The sequence below is a fragment of the Lontra canadensis genome, unplaced genomic scaffold, assembly GCF_010015895.1.
Source record: "Lontra canadensis isolate GAN:19392208 unplaced genomic scaffold, GSC_riverotter_1.0 scaffold12, whole genome shotgun sequence".
Lineage (NCBI taxonomy): Eukaryota > Metazoa > Chordata > Mammalia > Carnivora > Mustelidae > Lontra > Lontra canadensis.
This window is the reverse complement of record NW_022631006.1, coordinates 19,338,556-19,356,549: the sequence shown is the minus strand read 5'-3', so window position 1 is coordinate 19,356,549 and position 17,994 is coordinate 19,338,556. Positions and strand designations below refer to the sequence as shown.

General features: G+C 39.8%; 1 protein-coding gene across 3 annotated transcripts in view; it reads right to left on the bottom strand.

Moving 5' to 3' along the window:
• Positions 1–1,550: 1,550 nt before the first annotated feature.
• The window catches only part of EXD1 (exonuclease 3'-5' domain containing 1), a 32,452-nt gene continuing 16,008 nt past the window's right edge, over positions 1,551–17,994 (bottom strand). For 2 of the 3 annotated variants that reach the window (XM_032856801.1, XM_032856803.1), the window contains 6 exons: positions 16,980–17,066; positions 13,788–13,892; positions 13,631–13,711; positions 9,020–9,163; positions 8,161–8,352; positions 1,551–2,549 (listed from right to left, as the gene is read on the bottom strand). In XM_032856801.1, the coding sequence (XP_032712692.1) occupies positions 1,890–2,549; positions 8,161–8,352; positions 9,020–9,163; positions 13,631–13,711; positions 13,788–13,892; positions 16,980–17,066 (1,269 nt within the window). In that variant the 3' untranslated portion in view covers positions 1,551–1,889. The remainder of the gene's footprint in view (positions 2,550–8,160; positions 8,353–9,019; positions 9,164–13,630; positions 13,712–13,787; positions 13,893–16,979; positions 17,067–17,994) is intronic. The other variant, XM_032856802.1, reaches the window with a different exon arrangement.

Below are 17,994 nucleotides of genomic sequence, written 5' to 3'. Positions count from 1 at the left end.
ATTTTAAATTAGCCACACATACGACTAGTGGCTACCAAATTGAGCAACACAGCAAAGGCCTAACAGAGTCCATTGGTTTTTATTTCTTTTTTTTATGCCTTTTTTTTTGTTTTAAAGTAGGCTCCATGCTCGGTGTGGAGCTCAATGTGAGGTTTGAACTCATGACTGTGAGATGACAACCTGAGCTGAGATCAAGAGTCAGTTGCTTAACTGACTGAGCCATCCAGGCACCCCAGTTCTTCTCAAATATAGTCAAACATACCTAATGAAACAAGACTTCTTCTTTTGATATGAAGAGTGTTTTGTTTTTCTTTGTAGCCTTTATGTATATATGTTGTGTGTGGCAATTTAATGGTTCCATAGGAAGTTAAATCCGCTCTAGAAATTTTACAAGAATTCATGCACTTTCCAGAGTAAACCTGGATTAGCCACATTCTGGGCTCAACCTGAAGATGTATTCACCCAAGATGAACCAGAAACCACCTTGACCCAAAGTGACCTTCTCAACGAAGGACAAGTGAGACACTGGAACTGCAGGGACGAGCTGATGCTCTTGGACCTGCCTTCATCTTTAGTTTAGACTAGATCTGCATTCTGGAGTTTGGAAGGGCACAGCTATTTTTCTGGTGGCACTCAGAATCAGCAAGTGCAGACAAGGATGTTCCTCATTATAGGCTGTCTCGAAGTTTCCCATAAGCATAATAAATTAGTCCTGTATGAGAGTCAACAGGTTTTTTACACTGGACTCCAGACCTAGAAATCCAGACATATTCTATCTTATTCCTACTGTGACCGAATGAAGAAAAAAATCCAATGGCACAACAGGTTTATTGGTTATTGTACACAAAAAAATGTGAGCAACTTGCAAGTACTCAATATAAAAAGGTTTCAGTACAAGCTACCTTCCTTTCACCCAAAGAAAGAGTACCAAACTGGGGCACCTGGCTGGCTCGGCTCAGTCAGTAGAGAAGGCAACTCAACCTCAGGGTTTTAAGTTCAAGCCCCACACTGGGTGTGGAACCTACAAAAAATTTTTAAACAAAATAACAAAAGAAAGTATACAAACTCCAGGAAAATAGAGGGACTCAAACTTCAAGTTTACATAACAGATGTACTCAAAAGAAGTCCCTACTTTGTTATGAAAATAGAAAAAACTTTCTAAAAGTAAAGGAATCAAAAGAAATTAAAACTGGGATGTTGATTCCTTAGTAACATTAATTTGTGTTTATCTATGATATAAGACAGAAAAAAACATTAAAAATTCAAAACTAAAGTCAGTATTTTTTTTTAAGCTTTTTTGAGGTATAATTGACAAGTTAGAGTTAGTATTTTAAAAAAGAAAAATGTACTGGTAAAGTTATCAGGTACCAATTTTTTAAAACTTATTGATACAACTTATACCAACCCCTTTCAAACCAAAAAATACAACAGAAGTTTAAAAGTAGGTGCGTCTGGCTGGCTCAGTTGGTAGAGCATACAACTCTTAAATTTGGGATTGTGAGTTCAAGCCGCACTTTGGGCATAGGGCTTACGTTTAAAAAAAAAAAAAAAAAAAGTTTAAGAGTAAAGATTCCTCCAGGTACTAAGCCTAAGATTTTTCCCCTCTTCAAATTATGAGAAATCATTCACTCTGAAACACTGGGAACATTTCTGCACAGTGACATAATCAAAACATTTACTTTTTCCATTATTTAACTTATTCATTCCCTCCTAACCAAATTCTAGGCATGCAGGAGTAAGCAAGAGGATATAATTTTTGCTGAAGTCTTCCTTCCTCTGTGACTGAGGCAATCCTAAATTTACAACATGACCAACTTAAGCACTGAGGAAAGTCCTTCTGGCACAGGAAATGAGCCACCTTCACAGTCTCAAGAATAAACTGCACATCTCTAAGATAAATTTGGAGAGAGATTAATCCAAGAATCAGTTTTCTCCAAGGCTGGACAGGGAGGAAGTGTGGGAAGCACAGCTTTTCTAAAAGGATGAAAGGTGTCACTTGGAGACACTCCGGTTTCCTGAGGAAGGGAAGGAGACACTGAAACATCTTGTTTTGTGCACTTTATGTCTTCCTTGTTTTCCAGCATCAGTAACTGTTCTATCTCCTCTTTCAAAGATAAACTTGTCTGAAATTCCTGTTTGGGTATCTTACCATGTTCTTTCTGAATTATTCTCCCCTGGTCCTCTAGCCCCTCTGGCTCAGGGCAAATGAGTTTGTTGACACCATCCTCACTGGTTTCTTCCTTCATGGGAGGTTGATGTTGAGATTCTGTCAGAGTTTGTTTATTTTTAGATTTTTCTATCAGCAAATTTCCATCCTGACGAGATGTAAAACCTGGAGTTTTATCTGGCGTAGAGTTCTTACAAAGCAACAACCCCCCCCCTTTCCCCTCTTTCCCCACTGTCTCTGTCACTGATTTCTTTGGACATATCCCTGTCCTTATTAGGAGTCCCTGTGCATTCACCCTATATTCTCTTGCAGCTCTCTGTCTGCGCTGCTTCTGGAAGTCCTTGAGTTGAAGCAGTTCTTCTGGAAGCTCCATACATGTAGGCTAAGAAAAGAACAGGAAAATAAGTCCATTCTAACGAAACTTCTGAATATGGTCCTTAAAATCACTTCAGCTATACTTAACAGTATTTGGCAAGGGAGCATCAATTCAAATGTGTTCTTATGGCTCCCTCTAGCGTATTCAACTATGGTAGTACTATTTCTGATTAAGTTAAATATTTTGAATCCATTTCGTGTTTGTTGTGCATGTGTGTTGTGTATGTGTGTGTGCATGTGTAAAGATTAATGATGAAAAATAAGTGTCCTGCCCAACCTGTTCCCAGTCCCCTTACCAAGTGCATCTTCTCATGTAGCCTCCCAAAGATACAGTCTATGCATCTGTGATTATGTTTGAGTATATATATCTGTTACTAAATGCATTCATTTTCATTTTTTTCACTTCATTTTCATTTCTTCATTGCACCATGTTTTTCTTTTCTTTTTTTTTTTAAAGATTTTATTTATTTATTTGAAACAGAGAGAGAGATCACAAGTATGCAGAGAGGCAGGCATAGAGAAAAAGGAGAAAGCAGCTCCCCGCTGAGCAGACAGCCCGATGCGGGCCTCGATCCCAGGACCCTGAGATCATGACCTGAGCCGAAGGCAGAGGCTTAACCCACTGAGCCACCCAGGCGCCTGCACCATGTTTTTCAATTTTAGTTTCCCCCTAACCTTTTATTTTGATAACTCTTCCTAAATATTATTTTACACAAATGGTATCATAGTATTATATATATCCTTCTGCATCTTGATTTTTTTTAAGAGAATTTTTTAAAGGTTTTATTTATTTATTTATTTATTTATTTAGTCAAAGAGGGGCGCCTGGGTGTCTCAGTGGGTTAAAGCCTCTGCCTTTGGCTTGGGTCATGATCCCAGGGTCCTGAGATGGAGCCCCGAATCGGGCTCTCTGCTCAGCAGGGAGTCTGCTTCTTTCTCTCTCTCTGCCTGCCTCTCTGCCTACTTGAGATCTCTGTCAAATAAATAAATAAAATCTTTTTTTTACGATTTTACTTATTTATTTGTCAGAGAGAGAGAGAGAGAGAGTGAACACAGGCATACAGAGTGGCAGGCAGAGGCAGAGGGAGAAGCAGGCTCCCTGACCAGCAAGAAACCTGATGTGGGATGCTGGGATCATGACCTGAGCCGAAGGCAGCCACTTAACCAACTGAGCCACTGAGGTGTCCCAATAAATAAAATCTTAAAAAAAAAAAAAAAAAGTTTAGTCAGAGAGAAAGAGAGAGAGTGTGAGCATAAGCAGGCAAAATGGCAGGCAGAAGCAGAGAGAGAAGCAGGCTCCCCGCTGAGCAAGGATCCCAATGCGGGACTCGATCCCAGCATCCTGGGATCGAGCCCCGCATTGGGCTCTCTGCTCAGCGGGGAGCCTGTTTCCCTTCCTCTCTCTCTGCCTGCCTCTCTGCCTACCTGTGATCTCTGTCTGTCAAATAAATAAATAAAATCTTTTTAAAAAATAATAAAATATTTGTCTTGGAGATTTTTCCCTATCAGCATTTTTAAGGGCTGTATGGATATGCCATAATTTAACTAAAATCCATATGGATGGATATTTGGTTGTTTCCAGTATTCTGTCATTACATAAATGCTACCATAAAGAATATATTAAGAAAATGTGGGGCGCCTGGGTGGCTCAGTGAGTTAAGGCCTCCGCCTTCGGCTCAGGTTATGATCCCAGGGTCTTGGGATCTAGGGTCCTGGGATCGAGCCCTGCATCGGGCTCTCTGCTCAGCACGGAGCCTGCTTCCTCCTCTCTCTGCCTGCCTCTCTGCCTACTTGTGATCTCTGTCTGTCAAATAAATAAAATCTTAAAAAAATAAAAATAAAAATAGAACTACCATGCAGTCCAGCAATTCCATATCTGGGTATATGTACAAAAGGAAGTGAAATCACTATCTTTAAGAGATATCTGCACTCCCTTTACACTGTAGCATTACTCACAATGGCTAAGATATGGAAATTACCTATTTACATAAATGGATGAATGGATAAAAAAGATGTTACACACACACACACACACACACACACACACAGGAATATTATTTAGCCATTAAAAAGGGAGAAAATGCTGCCATTTGTGACATGGATGCACTTAAAGGGCATTATGGTAAGTGAAATAAACCAGACAGAGAAAGACAAATATTATATGGTATCACTTATATGTGAAATCTTTAAAAAAAAAAAAGCTAATTTCATAGGAACAGTATAGAATGGAGGTTGCCAGCAGCTGGGGGGAGAAGAAAGGGGGAGATGGCAGAAATTTTATATAAAATTCTGAGGATCTAATGCACTGCACATTTACTATAATAACGTGGTACTGTATACTTGAAAATTGCTAAGAGCAGATCTTTAGCATTTTTACCACATAGAGTTAATTATAAGAGTTGATGGATACATTACTTATCTTAGTCTTGATAATCATTTCACAATGTATATGTATATCAAATCATCACAATGTATGTTTATATACAATTAATTTTGTCAATTATTCTTCAATGAACTTGGGAGGCAGGAAGAAAAGCATTCCTCACTGTGAAATAATTTTCTTTTAATTGTTTTTTCTAATAATTTTATAATCCTATTGTTTACATAAATACTTGATCCAAGGAATTTATTTTGGTAATCCAACTTTGACTCTCTTCCCATACAATGCTTAGTCAATTACCTAAAGCCTTTTATTGATTATCTTTTTCTCATTAATTGGAAATTCTACCTTTATCCCAAAGATACTGGCAGAAATTTTCTTTTAAAGATCTTACTCATTTATTTGAGAGAGAGAGAACTGGCGAGAGCACAAGCACCGGGAACAGTGGGCAGAGGAAGAGGGAGAAGCAGACTCCCTGCTGAGCAGCAAGTCCAAGGCTTGATATCAGGACCCTTGGATCATGACCTGAGCCGGAGGCACATGCTAAACTGACTGAGCCACCCAGGTGCCCCCATACTGGCAGATAGATACTGATCTTTTGCTGGGTTCTCTACTATGTTCCATTGATCTGCCTACACATGTACCAGTCACAAAATGTTGTTTTTGTTGTTGTTGTTTTTAACTAATCTCAGCACCCAACATGGGCCTCAAATTTACAACCCTGAGATCATGAGAGTCATGCTCTACCAACTGAGCCATCCAGGTGCCCCAAAATGATTTCTATTTAATGTAGACTTATATGACTTAATATCTGACAGGACAAGTCTTATTTATATGTATTTATCTTTATAAGCACTATACTCACAGTTTGCCAAAACAATGCTGGTGGTAGTATTTTTCTTGGAATAGAGGCAAATTCAGAAGTTAATTTAAGAGTAATTGATAGCTAAAAATGCTTAGCATCCCCATTCATTTAAGTCTGCTTTTATGCCATTCAGTGATATTTTAATGTTTCCTTTATATTTCACATTTTTTTTTAAACATTTTTTATTTATTTATTTGAGAGAGAGAGAGACAGTGAGAGAGAGCATGAGCAAGGAGAAGGTCAGAGGGAGAAGCAGACTCCCCATGGAGCTGGGAGCCTGATGTGGGGCTCGATCCCGGGACTCCAGGATCATGACCTGAGCTGAAGGCAGTGGCTTAACCAACTGAGCCACCCAGGCACCCCTATATTTCACATTTCTTATAAGATTTATTTCTAGGTAATCTATCTTTTTGTTACAATTATAAATGGGTATTTCTCCCATTATATATTTTTTGCTGTATATACAGATGCAAAAAAACTATCAATTGTCATTTTATGTTTGCACCCATTTTATGAAACTGTTCTTTTGTTTGTAGTAATCTTTTTCCACTGATTTTCTACACTTTCATTCGTATCATCGGCAAGTCATAATTTTGATTCCTCCTATTCATTTTTTATAGTTTGTCTTTTTTTTTCTTCGAATTTCATTTGCAGGATGCCTGGGTGGCTCAGTCAGTTAATTGGCTGACTTGGCCTCTGGTCATGATCCCAGGGTCCTGGGATGAGTCCTGCATCAGACTCCTCACCTAGCAGGGAGCCTGCTTCTCCCCTGCCAGCAGATTGCTCTGCTTGTGCTCTTCCCTCTGACAAATAATTAAAATCTTTAAAAAAATTTTTTTCATTGGCTAATAGCTTCAAAAAATGTTAAGGTGGTGGCAGTAGTCACAATTTTTGTATTTTTTTTTAATTTTATGTATTTATTTGACAGACAGAGATCACTAATAGGCAGAGAGGCACGCAGAGAGAGGGGAGGGGGTGTAGGTTCCCTGGATCAGAGAGCCCAATGCGGGGTTTGATCCCAAGACCCTGAGATCATGACCTGAGCCGAAGGCAGAGACTTTAACCCACTGAGCCACCCAGGCGCCCCAATTTTTGTATTTTCATGATACTAATGGGAATGCTTTCAGTGTTCCAAATCAAACATTATGTAGACTTCCTGTTTAAGATATGTTTTATCCTGTATTCCAACTTTAATCAGTAATGTATATAGAATATTATCACATCTTTTCAGCCTTAAAAAATGAAAACAAATTACAAAAAGTTATAAAACTCCTTGGTTTTACAATGATAAATGAAAGATATTTAAATTCTCCAACTGAACAGGGTATATAAGGATTTTTATGTTGCTCTTTTTTTGCTAAACAGTGAGAGCAAAATACAGAAAGGTTACATTCTTTTCAGCGTATATGAGATAATCATAAGAATTTCTTTGTTCTAGGAAAATGGAGAATTTCCTAATATTGTATGATGCTTACAAGCAGAAATCTGCAACACATTAAAGAGAAGTATAATACATCAAGGCAGGGATCATATCAAAAATGTTATTATTTTATTTAGGATTTTGCTTCAGTATTCCTAAGTAAGAATGGCTATTAGCAGCAATAGCAGCAGATGCAACTTTTTTGTTGTTTTTTAAACGACTTTACCTTTAAGCAATCTCTACACCCAACACGGGGCTCAAACTCATGACCCTAAGACCAAGAGTCACATGCTCCACTGACTGAGTCAGCCAGGTGCCCCTAGATGGCAATCTTTTTATGTAAGGGGCCAAACGGTAACTATTTTAGCCACAAATGATCTCTGTTGCCTACCATAAAAAGCCTTCTTTCTTGACCTTATGAGAGGCACAAAAGCAGGCTGTGGGCCAGATGTGGCCTTAGGGCAATAGTTTGCCAACTCCAAGTCTATAGTTCTGTTACATTGTGCTGGCTTCTTACACATTGGTAATGAAATCTTAAATTTGTCCATTCTTTGACAAAGTATAACTTAATACTGCAAAGACGTACTTAAGGAGAAGAATGGAGCCCAAGCTATAGCTCCTTCAAAGGTTTATGACTGGGGTGCCTGGGTGGCTCAGTGGGTTAAGCCTCTGCCTTCAGCTCAGGTCATGGTCTCAGGGTCCTGGGATCAAGCCCCGTATCGGGATCTCTGCTCAGCAGGGAAACTGCTTCTCCCTTTCTCTCTGTCTGCCTCTCTGCCTACTTGTGATTTTTGTCCAATAAATAAGTAAATAAATCTTTAAAAAAAATGTTTATGACCAAGTCAGCCTTGTGGTTTCCCAAAACTGGGAAGAGCGGGTATCACTGTGCCCTCCATGAGCAATGGGGCAAGAATGGAAGTGCTAAAAACACAGTCTCGGATTGCCACACCTACCTCTGTGCCCCCCAGGCGGTCTGCAGACCCTTCTCGGTAAGTGTTCAGGTACCCATCCACAAGGGTGGTTAGGTCAGACATCATCTCATCCAGGAGTACCAGACGAAGGGGTAGTAGATAGGTAGCTTCCAGGGCCAAAATTTTCAGTAAGGAGGGTGAAAGAGGTCGTGTGAACCACACTTCTGGATTTTCCTAGAGATACCCAGACAATTTTCTCTGAATAATAAGCAAAACTTTAAAGATAACTGTTGATCTAAGGGTCTCTTAACTTAAAACACTATTACCGTTATTTTCTTCAATGACAGTGTATTTCTGAAAATACACACAAACACACCCCCTTATGTATGTATATATTAAGTGTGTTTATGTAGAGGGAAAAGATGGGGTGACAGGGAGGGACTGTGGGAGAAAGAGAGAAAGATCAATCCATCGATCAATCAATCAGGGCTTCTCATTCAAAACTGAAGAGAGTAGATTTAATTATAGGACCAAAACTACAAACAATATGGCCATGATCTAAGTGTGCAGGTGAGGCTAGTAGGAGCTAAGGAAAATTTATTCTACTTTGAAAGAAATAATTGGGATGGTTTTGGTTCCATCATCTTAAACAACATTCCCAACAAAAACCTTCCCTGGAGGACTGTAAATTTATTTCAGAGTACTTTCTGATAACTAACAAATCTGAATCCTGGCTTTTATCAACTTAGAATCTCAAACTTCCCATTTGAAACAGCTAAAATTTTGGCAATGCTCATATGCTTACACAGCTGCTGCCACTTGTCTATATAATATGCTGATGATCCCACTCACAAAACCCTTGGAAAAATTAATGTCATATGGAACATGCTTCAATACTCACCTGAATCAATTTCTGTCTTTCTTCCAGAAAGGAGAGATATTTAGGGGCTACCTTAAGGTGTCTGATTAAACTCTCCTGTAAAGAACTGATGCAGTTTGGAAGAAAGCCACCTGTTTCCATGGAAAATTGAAGGACATCTGCTACCTGTGGCATAAAAATATAAAACAAAACAAAAACCTGTCTATAGATTACATAGACAGCTATCTCATGGCAGAAATATATTTAGAAAAATGTCTTTAAATACCAATCTCCCTAAGGACCCACATGACAGAAAATGTCATCAGAAAAATTGTTCAGTCAACTAATTCTGAAAAATTAGGAAAGAAAAAAAAATGATCACCCAACTTTAAAGTATCCTCATCCACCTTCTTTTCCACTCCTTTTGTCTGCCTGCCTTATGATTATCTATTATTCCTTAGTACCTTTAGGCAATAGGGAAAGGAAGATAAATTTGAGAATTGTTTGTATTACTTATCAGCAACTCTGGCAAAATTTTGGCAAGGAAAGCTAATACAATTAAGAATTGGGAGGAAAAAAAAAAAAGAATTGGAGAGGCACCAGACTGGCTTAGTTGGTAGAGCATGCAACTCTGAATCTCAGTGTTGTGACTTCACCCATGTTGGGTGAAGAGATGACTCAAAAATAATAAGATCTCGGGGCACCTGGGTGGCTCAGTTGGTTAAGCATCTGCCTTCAGCTCAGGTCATGATCTCAAGTTCCTGGGATCAGCCCCACATGCAGCTCCCTGCTCTGTGGGGAGTCTGCTTCTCTTTCTCCCTCTGCCTCTCCCCAATGCTTGCATATGTGCTCGCTTCCTCTCTCTAATACATGAATCTTTAAAAAAAACTGTGTGGTACATCACTTGGCATCAGGGAAATACAGATCAAAACCACAATGAGATAACACCTCACACCAGTCAGAATGGCTAAAATTAACAAATCAGGAAATGACAGATGCTGGTGAGGATGCAGAGAAAGGGGAACCCTCCCACACTGTTGGTGGGAACGCAAGCTGGTGCAACCACTCTGGAAAACAGCATGGAGGTTCCTCAAAATGTTGAAAATAGAGCTACCCAATGACCCAGCAATTGCACTACTGGGTATTTACCCTAAAGATACAAATGTAGTGATCCGAAGGGGCACATGTACCCGAATGTTTATAGCAGCAATGTCCACAATAGCCAAACTATGGAAAGAACCTAGATGTCCATCAACAGATGAATGGATAAAGAAGATATGGTATATATATACAATGGAATACTATGCAGCCATCAAAAGAAATGAAATCTTGCCATTTGCGACGACATGGATGGAACTAGAGGGTATTATGCTTAGCAAAATAAATCAATCAGAGAAAGACAATTATCATATGATCTCCCTGATATGAGGAAATTGAGAAGCAATGTGGGGGGTTTGGGAGGTAGGAAAAGAATAAATGAAACAAGATGGGATTGGGAGGGAGACAGACCATAAGAGACTCTTAATCTCACAAAACAAACTGAGGGTTGCCAGGGGGAGGGGGGTAGGGAGAGGGTGGTGGGGTTATGGACGTTGGGGAAGGTATGTGCTGTGAAGTATGTAAACCTGGCGACTCACAGACCTGTACCCCTGGGGCTAATAATACATTATATGTTAATTAAAAAAATTTGTTTTAAAAATTGTGTGGTAGGCTAAATTGTGGTCCACAGAGATATCCACACCCTAACCCCTGGAACCTATCAACGTTATTTTATATAGCAAACAGACTTTGCAGGAGTGATTAAGACTCTTGAGATAGAAAGATTATCTTGAATTATCTGGGTGGATCCTAAATGTCCCTAAACAAGAGGGAGGCACTACAAGTCACTGGAGGTGATGGGGCATTGGAAGCAGAGACTGTAGTGGTGCATTTTTGTTTTTTTTTCTAACAAACAGAAGAACAAATTCTTTATTTGAAAACAAACAATTCAGAATCAACTGAATATCTTTTCTAAAACTTAGGTTTTTTTTAAGGGGATTCTCTCCCAGAAAAAAAAAAAGAAAATTATGTCATTCTCTAAATATGAATACAATTTTTTTCTTACTTGCTTTCTTGAATATCTATTCACACTTCTCTATGCTAATATCATAGTATTATTAAAAAACAAATGTGCTGTCACAACACTTAGGCTTCAGGGCAATCAGTGGGCAATCCTTCTTATTGGGATCAATTAAAAAGTTTCAGTAAAAAAGTCGGTACTCTAGAAAACGTTTGTGCCAGCTTTCCTCACTTCCATGCAAAGCTCGAAGTTCTCCCAACTTCTTGCTTCCTTTATCAATAACCGCTCCTTCTTAACCTGCCACCCCCACTCCACTGTCACTGAGCAAAGACCAACAGGCTTGTAAGCACTCAGCAGAAATTTAAAATGCTTTTCTCATTTCTGTTTTGCCAAAACTCAACTAAAATAAAATAGAATTCTATATATTTATACAGCTATGTATCTCCCTCTAGTTGCTGGCCAGACCCAAATGTCACTGGGTTTATGTGTGCTTTCTTGGTCCAGCCCACCAAGTGACTACCAGTTTGTGACTGTAAACAGTGGCACATTTTGAAGATGGCAGGAGCCACAAGCCAAAGAATACAGTGACAGCTGAAAAGGCAGAGAAACAGACTTCCCTGAGGGCCTCCATAAGAAAGGAGCCCTGCTGAAACCTTCTTGTTAGCGCAGTGAGAATGATTGCAGAGTGTTGACCTCCAGAACTGTAAAAGAGTAAACTTACGTTGTCTTAAGCTACTAAATTTGTGGTGATTTGTTATAACAGCAATAGGAAGCTAATACACTGTGTTAAAGGGAAAAAACTGGAAAAATTCTCAATTCCTACTTCTTGTACAATGGAAGTCTGAAAAATAAATACAGAAAGATGTGCTAACATGTTCATATGGGGTCTAATCAAGAAGCCTAATGGTCTCGGGAACAATAAGCAATTCTCTGACATTTTGGAGTAAGCTAGAAATAATCTCTATATAGAGAAAGATCCTGAAAGAAGGCCCAAGGAACATGTCAAAAGAGAAGTGGCATAAAGTTCATTATGGGAAGATATATAGGAGCAAATTTGAACCATATTTAAAAACAATGTTGAGCTTTTCAGAATTTTTGCTCAAAAATAATTGGCTAAGGGTATAGAGATTACTTTAAAATAATAAGAAATAATTAGTTAATTCATTATTTTAACCCCTCTCCAAAGTCTATCTATAGACTTACGTATTCAACTTGTCCCCTTTGACTGGCATAAACCTAGAAGACTAGAAGAACATAAAGGAGATATAATGAAAGCTAGTGGTTTTACTATTCTCACAGCCATACCAGAAATTCAGATCAGCTCTAAGAGCAAGTTAGTATACTCTAAGTACGTCTCATTTCCCCAGGATTCTTTAGGGCAGAGAAGAACCATATATAATCAGACTATTTTGGCCCAGAATAGGCTTTTGGGGCATATCTAAGACAACCCGCATCTCTGAGCTAGATGCTAACTAGCTATTAGTCTTAACTGGTACATATGAGCTAAAGGCACAGATGTGACTGTTACCTCACACTAAGTGTCTCATGTCAGACTTCTGAATGACCTGCCAAATTGTTGAAGTTTCTGAATGCTATACAGTACAGAGCTTGCTGCTGCTGCTGCTTCATCTTCTTCTTCTTTTTTTAAGACTTTACTTATTTATTATTTAAGTAATCTTTACACCCAATATGGGGCTTGAACTCACGACCCCAAGATCAAGAGTTGCATGCTCTGCTGTTTAAGCCAGTCAGGTACCCTGGAGCTTGCTGCTTTTTTTTTTTTTTTTTTTTTTTTTAGATTTTATTTGACAGAGGGAGAGACAGTGAGAGAGGGAACACAAGCAGGGGGAAAAGGAGAGGGAGAAGCAGGCTCCCCACTGAGCAGGGAGCCCAATGTGGGGCTTGATCCCAGGACCCTGGGATCATGACCCAGGCCGAAGGCAGACTTTTAAAGACTGAGCCACCCAGGCACCACCCAGAGCTTACTTCTTATTTGACAAATTCTGGAGCAAAATGAGAGAAAAATTCTTCAATAGTTGTTTTATTTATTTGAGAGAGAGATAGCATGTAAGCAGGAGGAGGGGCAGAGGGAGAGAGATAAGCAGACTCTCCGGTGACACAGGCCTCCATCCCAGGACCCCAAGATCATGATCGGAGCTGACATCAAGAGCCACATGCTCAACCAGCTGAGCCAACCAGCCACGCCCAAAATACTTCTTTTTTTTTTTTTTAAGATTTTATTTATCTGACACACAGAGAGATATATATAGAGAGAGATCACAAGTAGGCAGAGAGGCAGGCAGAGAGATAGGGGGAAGCAGGCTCCCCACTGAGCAGAGAACCCGAGTGAGGGTTGATCCCAGGACCCTGAGATCATGACCTGAGCCACCCAGGTGCCCCTTAAGTAACTTTTCTGTAGTGCTTTTATAGTTCACCAACTATTGTCACCTATTGCATAGACATCTTACATGGAGAAGAATGCAGGAATAAGGCACACACACACACACAAAAAGGCTTAATCACTCACCAAAGGGGGCCTTTTTTTCTATAAGAGCTATATACCCTGGACTGAATCATGGTTTCCCTGCTTGTACCTGTGTGTCAAAGACATTATTCAGCAAAATTCCATACTGATGAGAGAGGCAATCAGAAAGCCAACGACAATCGTGGATAACCTAAGGAATCAGAAGACAGAGTAATTAGAACCTGGTTGCTAATCTTACTATTGGGGAGATCAGCTTACACACTCACCTTCAAAATTCTCTTGTCTTCTAATACCATCTGAAGTCCATTGTTGAAAGCACGACTTCCCAGAAGGAAAATATCAAATAAGTAAACTCGGCTATTTGTGGCCACCTGGAATAGACCATCCAGACACACGTATTATAGGGTAAAAAGGAACTAAGGAAGGGGATCTGAGGTCAAGAAAGATATGCGATAAAATATTTCACATCCTCACTTTTAAAGAAAACAACAGGCATTCAGTGATTCTCAGGGAAAACAAGTTCAAGTTGAACTTAAGTAAAGCAAAGAAACTACCATTTGTGATCTTGAGAGAGAGAGAAAGAGCATGAGCAGGAGGAGGGGGAGAGGGAGAGAGAGAATCTCAAGCAGACTCCATGCCAAGTACAGAGTCTGACACAGGGCTCAATCCCACAACCCCAAGATCATGACCGGAGCTGAAATCAAGAGTCAAACATTTAATCAATTGAGTCACCCATATGCCCCTCACTGTGATTTTTCAAAAGGGCAGAAAGAGACAAGCTGGTGGACTTAGTCTTTTGCTTTTTACACTCCCCAATTTAATGTTTTATAGCTTACCCATGGCATCTTAATACTCCAAGGACTATAGGTTTAAGAGGAATGAAGAGCATTTTGTTGTTAGCAACACAATATGCTATTTCTCTGAGTCTCATGATATGCATGGTTGCTTTAGGTGTTACATAAATTTATTCAGAAGAGAAGATCCTTGCTCTCTGGCAGTTTTTTTGTGTGTGTGTTTGTTTGTTTGTTTGTTTATCCAAAAGAGAAAAAGAGAGCATGAACACGGGGAGAGGGAGAAGCAGACTCCCCTGTGGAGCAGGGAGCCCGACTTGAGGCTCTATCCCAGGACCCTGGGATCATGACATGAGCCGAAGGCAGTCGCTAACCGACTGAGCCACCCAGGAGCCTCTCTCTAGCAGTTTTATATAGGCAACAAATAAACTGGCACAAATGGTAGGATGTGAGACACCATTTTTTAGTTCAATTTTATACAATCATAAGGATTTTAGACTGTTTCTGATCATAAAATTCACCAAGGTAGTATTATAGCTGGATCATCTACTGAGTCAGGGAATGAAGGCAAAGGGAGATCCTAACAGGTCTAGAGAGCCAGCGACAGGGCAGCGTGATGTCATCTTTGTCATTTCAGGAGCAAGTGTTGATATAGCTGCAATTGCCAGACCTGACACCCGTTCTCAGAACTTTCGTGTTGTTTGCAAGAACAGGACACCTAAAACAGTCACTCCTTACTCTTTTTAATAGACACATTAGAAAATTTTGAAAAATAATTCTCTACTAGACTGCAAACTCTGTGAGAGGAGAGATTATGCCAGATTCACCACTGTACATGCATCACCTAGAGCAGAACCAAGCCCATGGATGGCTCAGACACTTCTTCAGTGAGCCAATGCATGCCATACAATGCTCCCTTCCATTTTTCATATGCAAACAATGTATAAGGCTCTGACAGTATGCATTCCAATCTATATCCTGCTTTCTTCCACTCATAACTTTGCAAAAAAACCTTTTTTCTACGTTGCACTAGTCATCAATTTTTGACAGCTGCATAAGATCTATCAAATCTACAGTAATGTCTCCTACTGTTACCTACTTAAATTGTTTCTGATTTTTCACCAGAAAATGATGCTAAGATCACTAGGTTCTCACATATTCTTTTTCATATTTTGAATTATTTAGGGTAGACTCCTTGATGTACCCCTGAGAAGTGGGCAGACTGCCAATCCTAACAAAATACATTCTCTCAATAGGTGGAGGTAAGTCCTGACTCAAAGAATAGAAGACATTGGTTGGGGATTCAGCCTGCCTTCTTTGGCCTTCTTTAAAAACTGATGCTGCTGTTGGGTGCCTGGGTGGCTCACTGATTGGGCAACTGCCTTCGGCTCAGGTCATGATCCTGGAGTCCTGGAATCAAGTTCTGCATCAGGCTCCCAGCTCCACAGGGAGTCTGCTTCTCCCTCTGACCTTCTCCCCTCTCATGCTCTCTCTTTCTCTCAAATAAATAAATAAAATCTTTTTAAAAAATTCTTTTAAAAACTAATGCTGCTGAGTTTGATCCGAAGGTGGCTGTCCAACCTACAGCTATTCAAGGCTCACTACAAACTTTTGACACAATGGGGATCTTCACGTGACATCTCCCAGGCCTAGGAAAATGAAAATGATTTGGAAGAATCCTGTTGTGGAACGCTACCAACCAGAAAGAAAGATAAATATTTTGCACATAGCAGGGCGTGGGTGGCTCAATGGATTAAGCCTCTACCTTCAGCTCAGGTGATGATCCCAGGGTCCTGGGATCGAGCCCTCCATCAGGCTCTCTGCTCAGCAGGAAGCCTGCTTCCCCCTCTCACATCTCTGCCTACTTGTGATCTCTCTCTCTCTCTCTGTCAAGTAAATAAATAAAATCTTCTAAAAAAAAATCTGCACATAAAAAAAAATCTTTAGGGTGACTGGGAGGCTCAGTTGGTTAAGCATCTGCCTTAGGCTCAGGTCATGATCCCAGGGTCCTGGTATTCAGCTGCGCATTGGGTTCTCTGCTCAGCAGGGAGGCTGTTTCTCCCTCTGCTTCTGCCTGCTGCTCCCCCTGCTTGTGCTTTCTCTCTCTCTCTCTCTCTCTCACTCGCTCTGCCAAATGAATATCTAAAATCTTTTTTTAAAAAACTTCATATATTAAGATTTTAATTTGGGGATGCCGGGCAGTCAGTAGAGCATGCAACTCTTGATCTCGGGGTTGTGAGTTCAAGCCCCACACTGGGTATAGAGTTTACTTAGACAAATTAAATTAAAGATTTTATTTTTAAGTAAACTCTACATCCAACATGGGACTTGAACCACAACCCTGAGATCAAGAATGGCACACTCCACTGACTGAGCTAGCTGGCTGCCCCTGAAATTCTTCATATTTCTAAGGTGGGAGAAAAGAGCTGGGAAAGAAGACCTCAAGCAGAGCCTGTGACACAGCAGTGATAATTATAAAAGTGAACCCATGAAGAGGCAAAAGCTCTTTCCTTTTGAAAGGAATAAACTCAATACTAGAAAAATGAAAAAAAAATCCAAAATGGTCATAGGTTAGTGACATTGAGGTGACATAAAGAAGACAATTAAAATCAATTTGCCAGTGAATCTACAATTATTTCAAAATAAAAAGTTGAAAATATCTTTGACCTGAAGCCAACATAGTTTCCCATGACGACACACATTAGCACCTTCTGCTGCCACACTCAGGACACTCTGCTTCTTGATGTGGAGCATCTGGTGAGAAAAAGGAAGAAGATCTCCAGAAAATAAATGTTGTGATTATGACATCATGGATGGCACAAGTAAAAGGCTAGCAATTAACTAAGTGGATAGTATGCTTTAAACTTACAACACTTGACTAATCCAAAACACAAGTCAGCTTCCCTTTTTCACACACACACACACACACACACACACACACACAGCACACCAAATATTTCTAATTTCTTTTTTGTTTGTTTGTTTTTTAAAGATTTTATTTATTTGACAGAGATCACAAGTAGGCAGAGAGGCAGGCAGAGAGGGGGAAGCTGTCTCCCCGCTGAGCAGAGAGTCCAACGAGGGGCTCAATCCCAGGACCCTGAGATCATGACCTGAGCTGAAGGCAGAGGCTTAGGCCACTGAGCCACACAGGTGCCCCTGAATATTTCTAATTTCTTTTCAGTTTTTGTAAAGTTATAACACAACTGGAAAATAAATCATTCATATCCTAAATGCTGATAAGAGTTGAAAACTCAGATACCTTGTGTTACCACTAATGCTACAGCAAAAGATTTCTATCTTTATGACCAGATTCCTCATGCAAGCAACAGTGCCCTAACACAGAGCAATTTACTGTACCTGAAAGGAACTCATGTAGTGGCTGAGTCTCACAGTATATACTGTTTAGAATGAGAGAAATAAGAACTCAACAGGTCCCTTAAAGTCTTAGACTCATTAAGTTACTCAAAACTGATATAGTGCTATTCCAGGAACACATGCTGACCCTTTGATTATCTATAATCTTATCCTATTTCAAAACATTATACAATTCTAAAACCCTTAACCCATAATCTGTTAAAATATCTACACAATACAAGAGTCTCTCCATCTTACAGGTAGGTAAATAACTCAAGAAAGAAGGGTATGGTAACTTTCACTAGCACAATATCTTCCTTTAGTG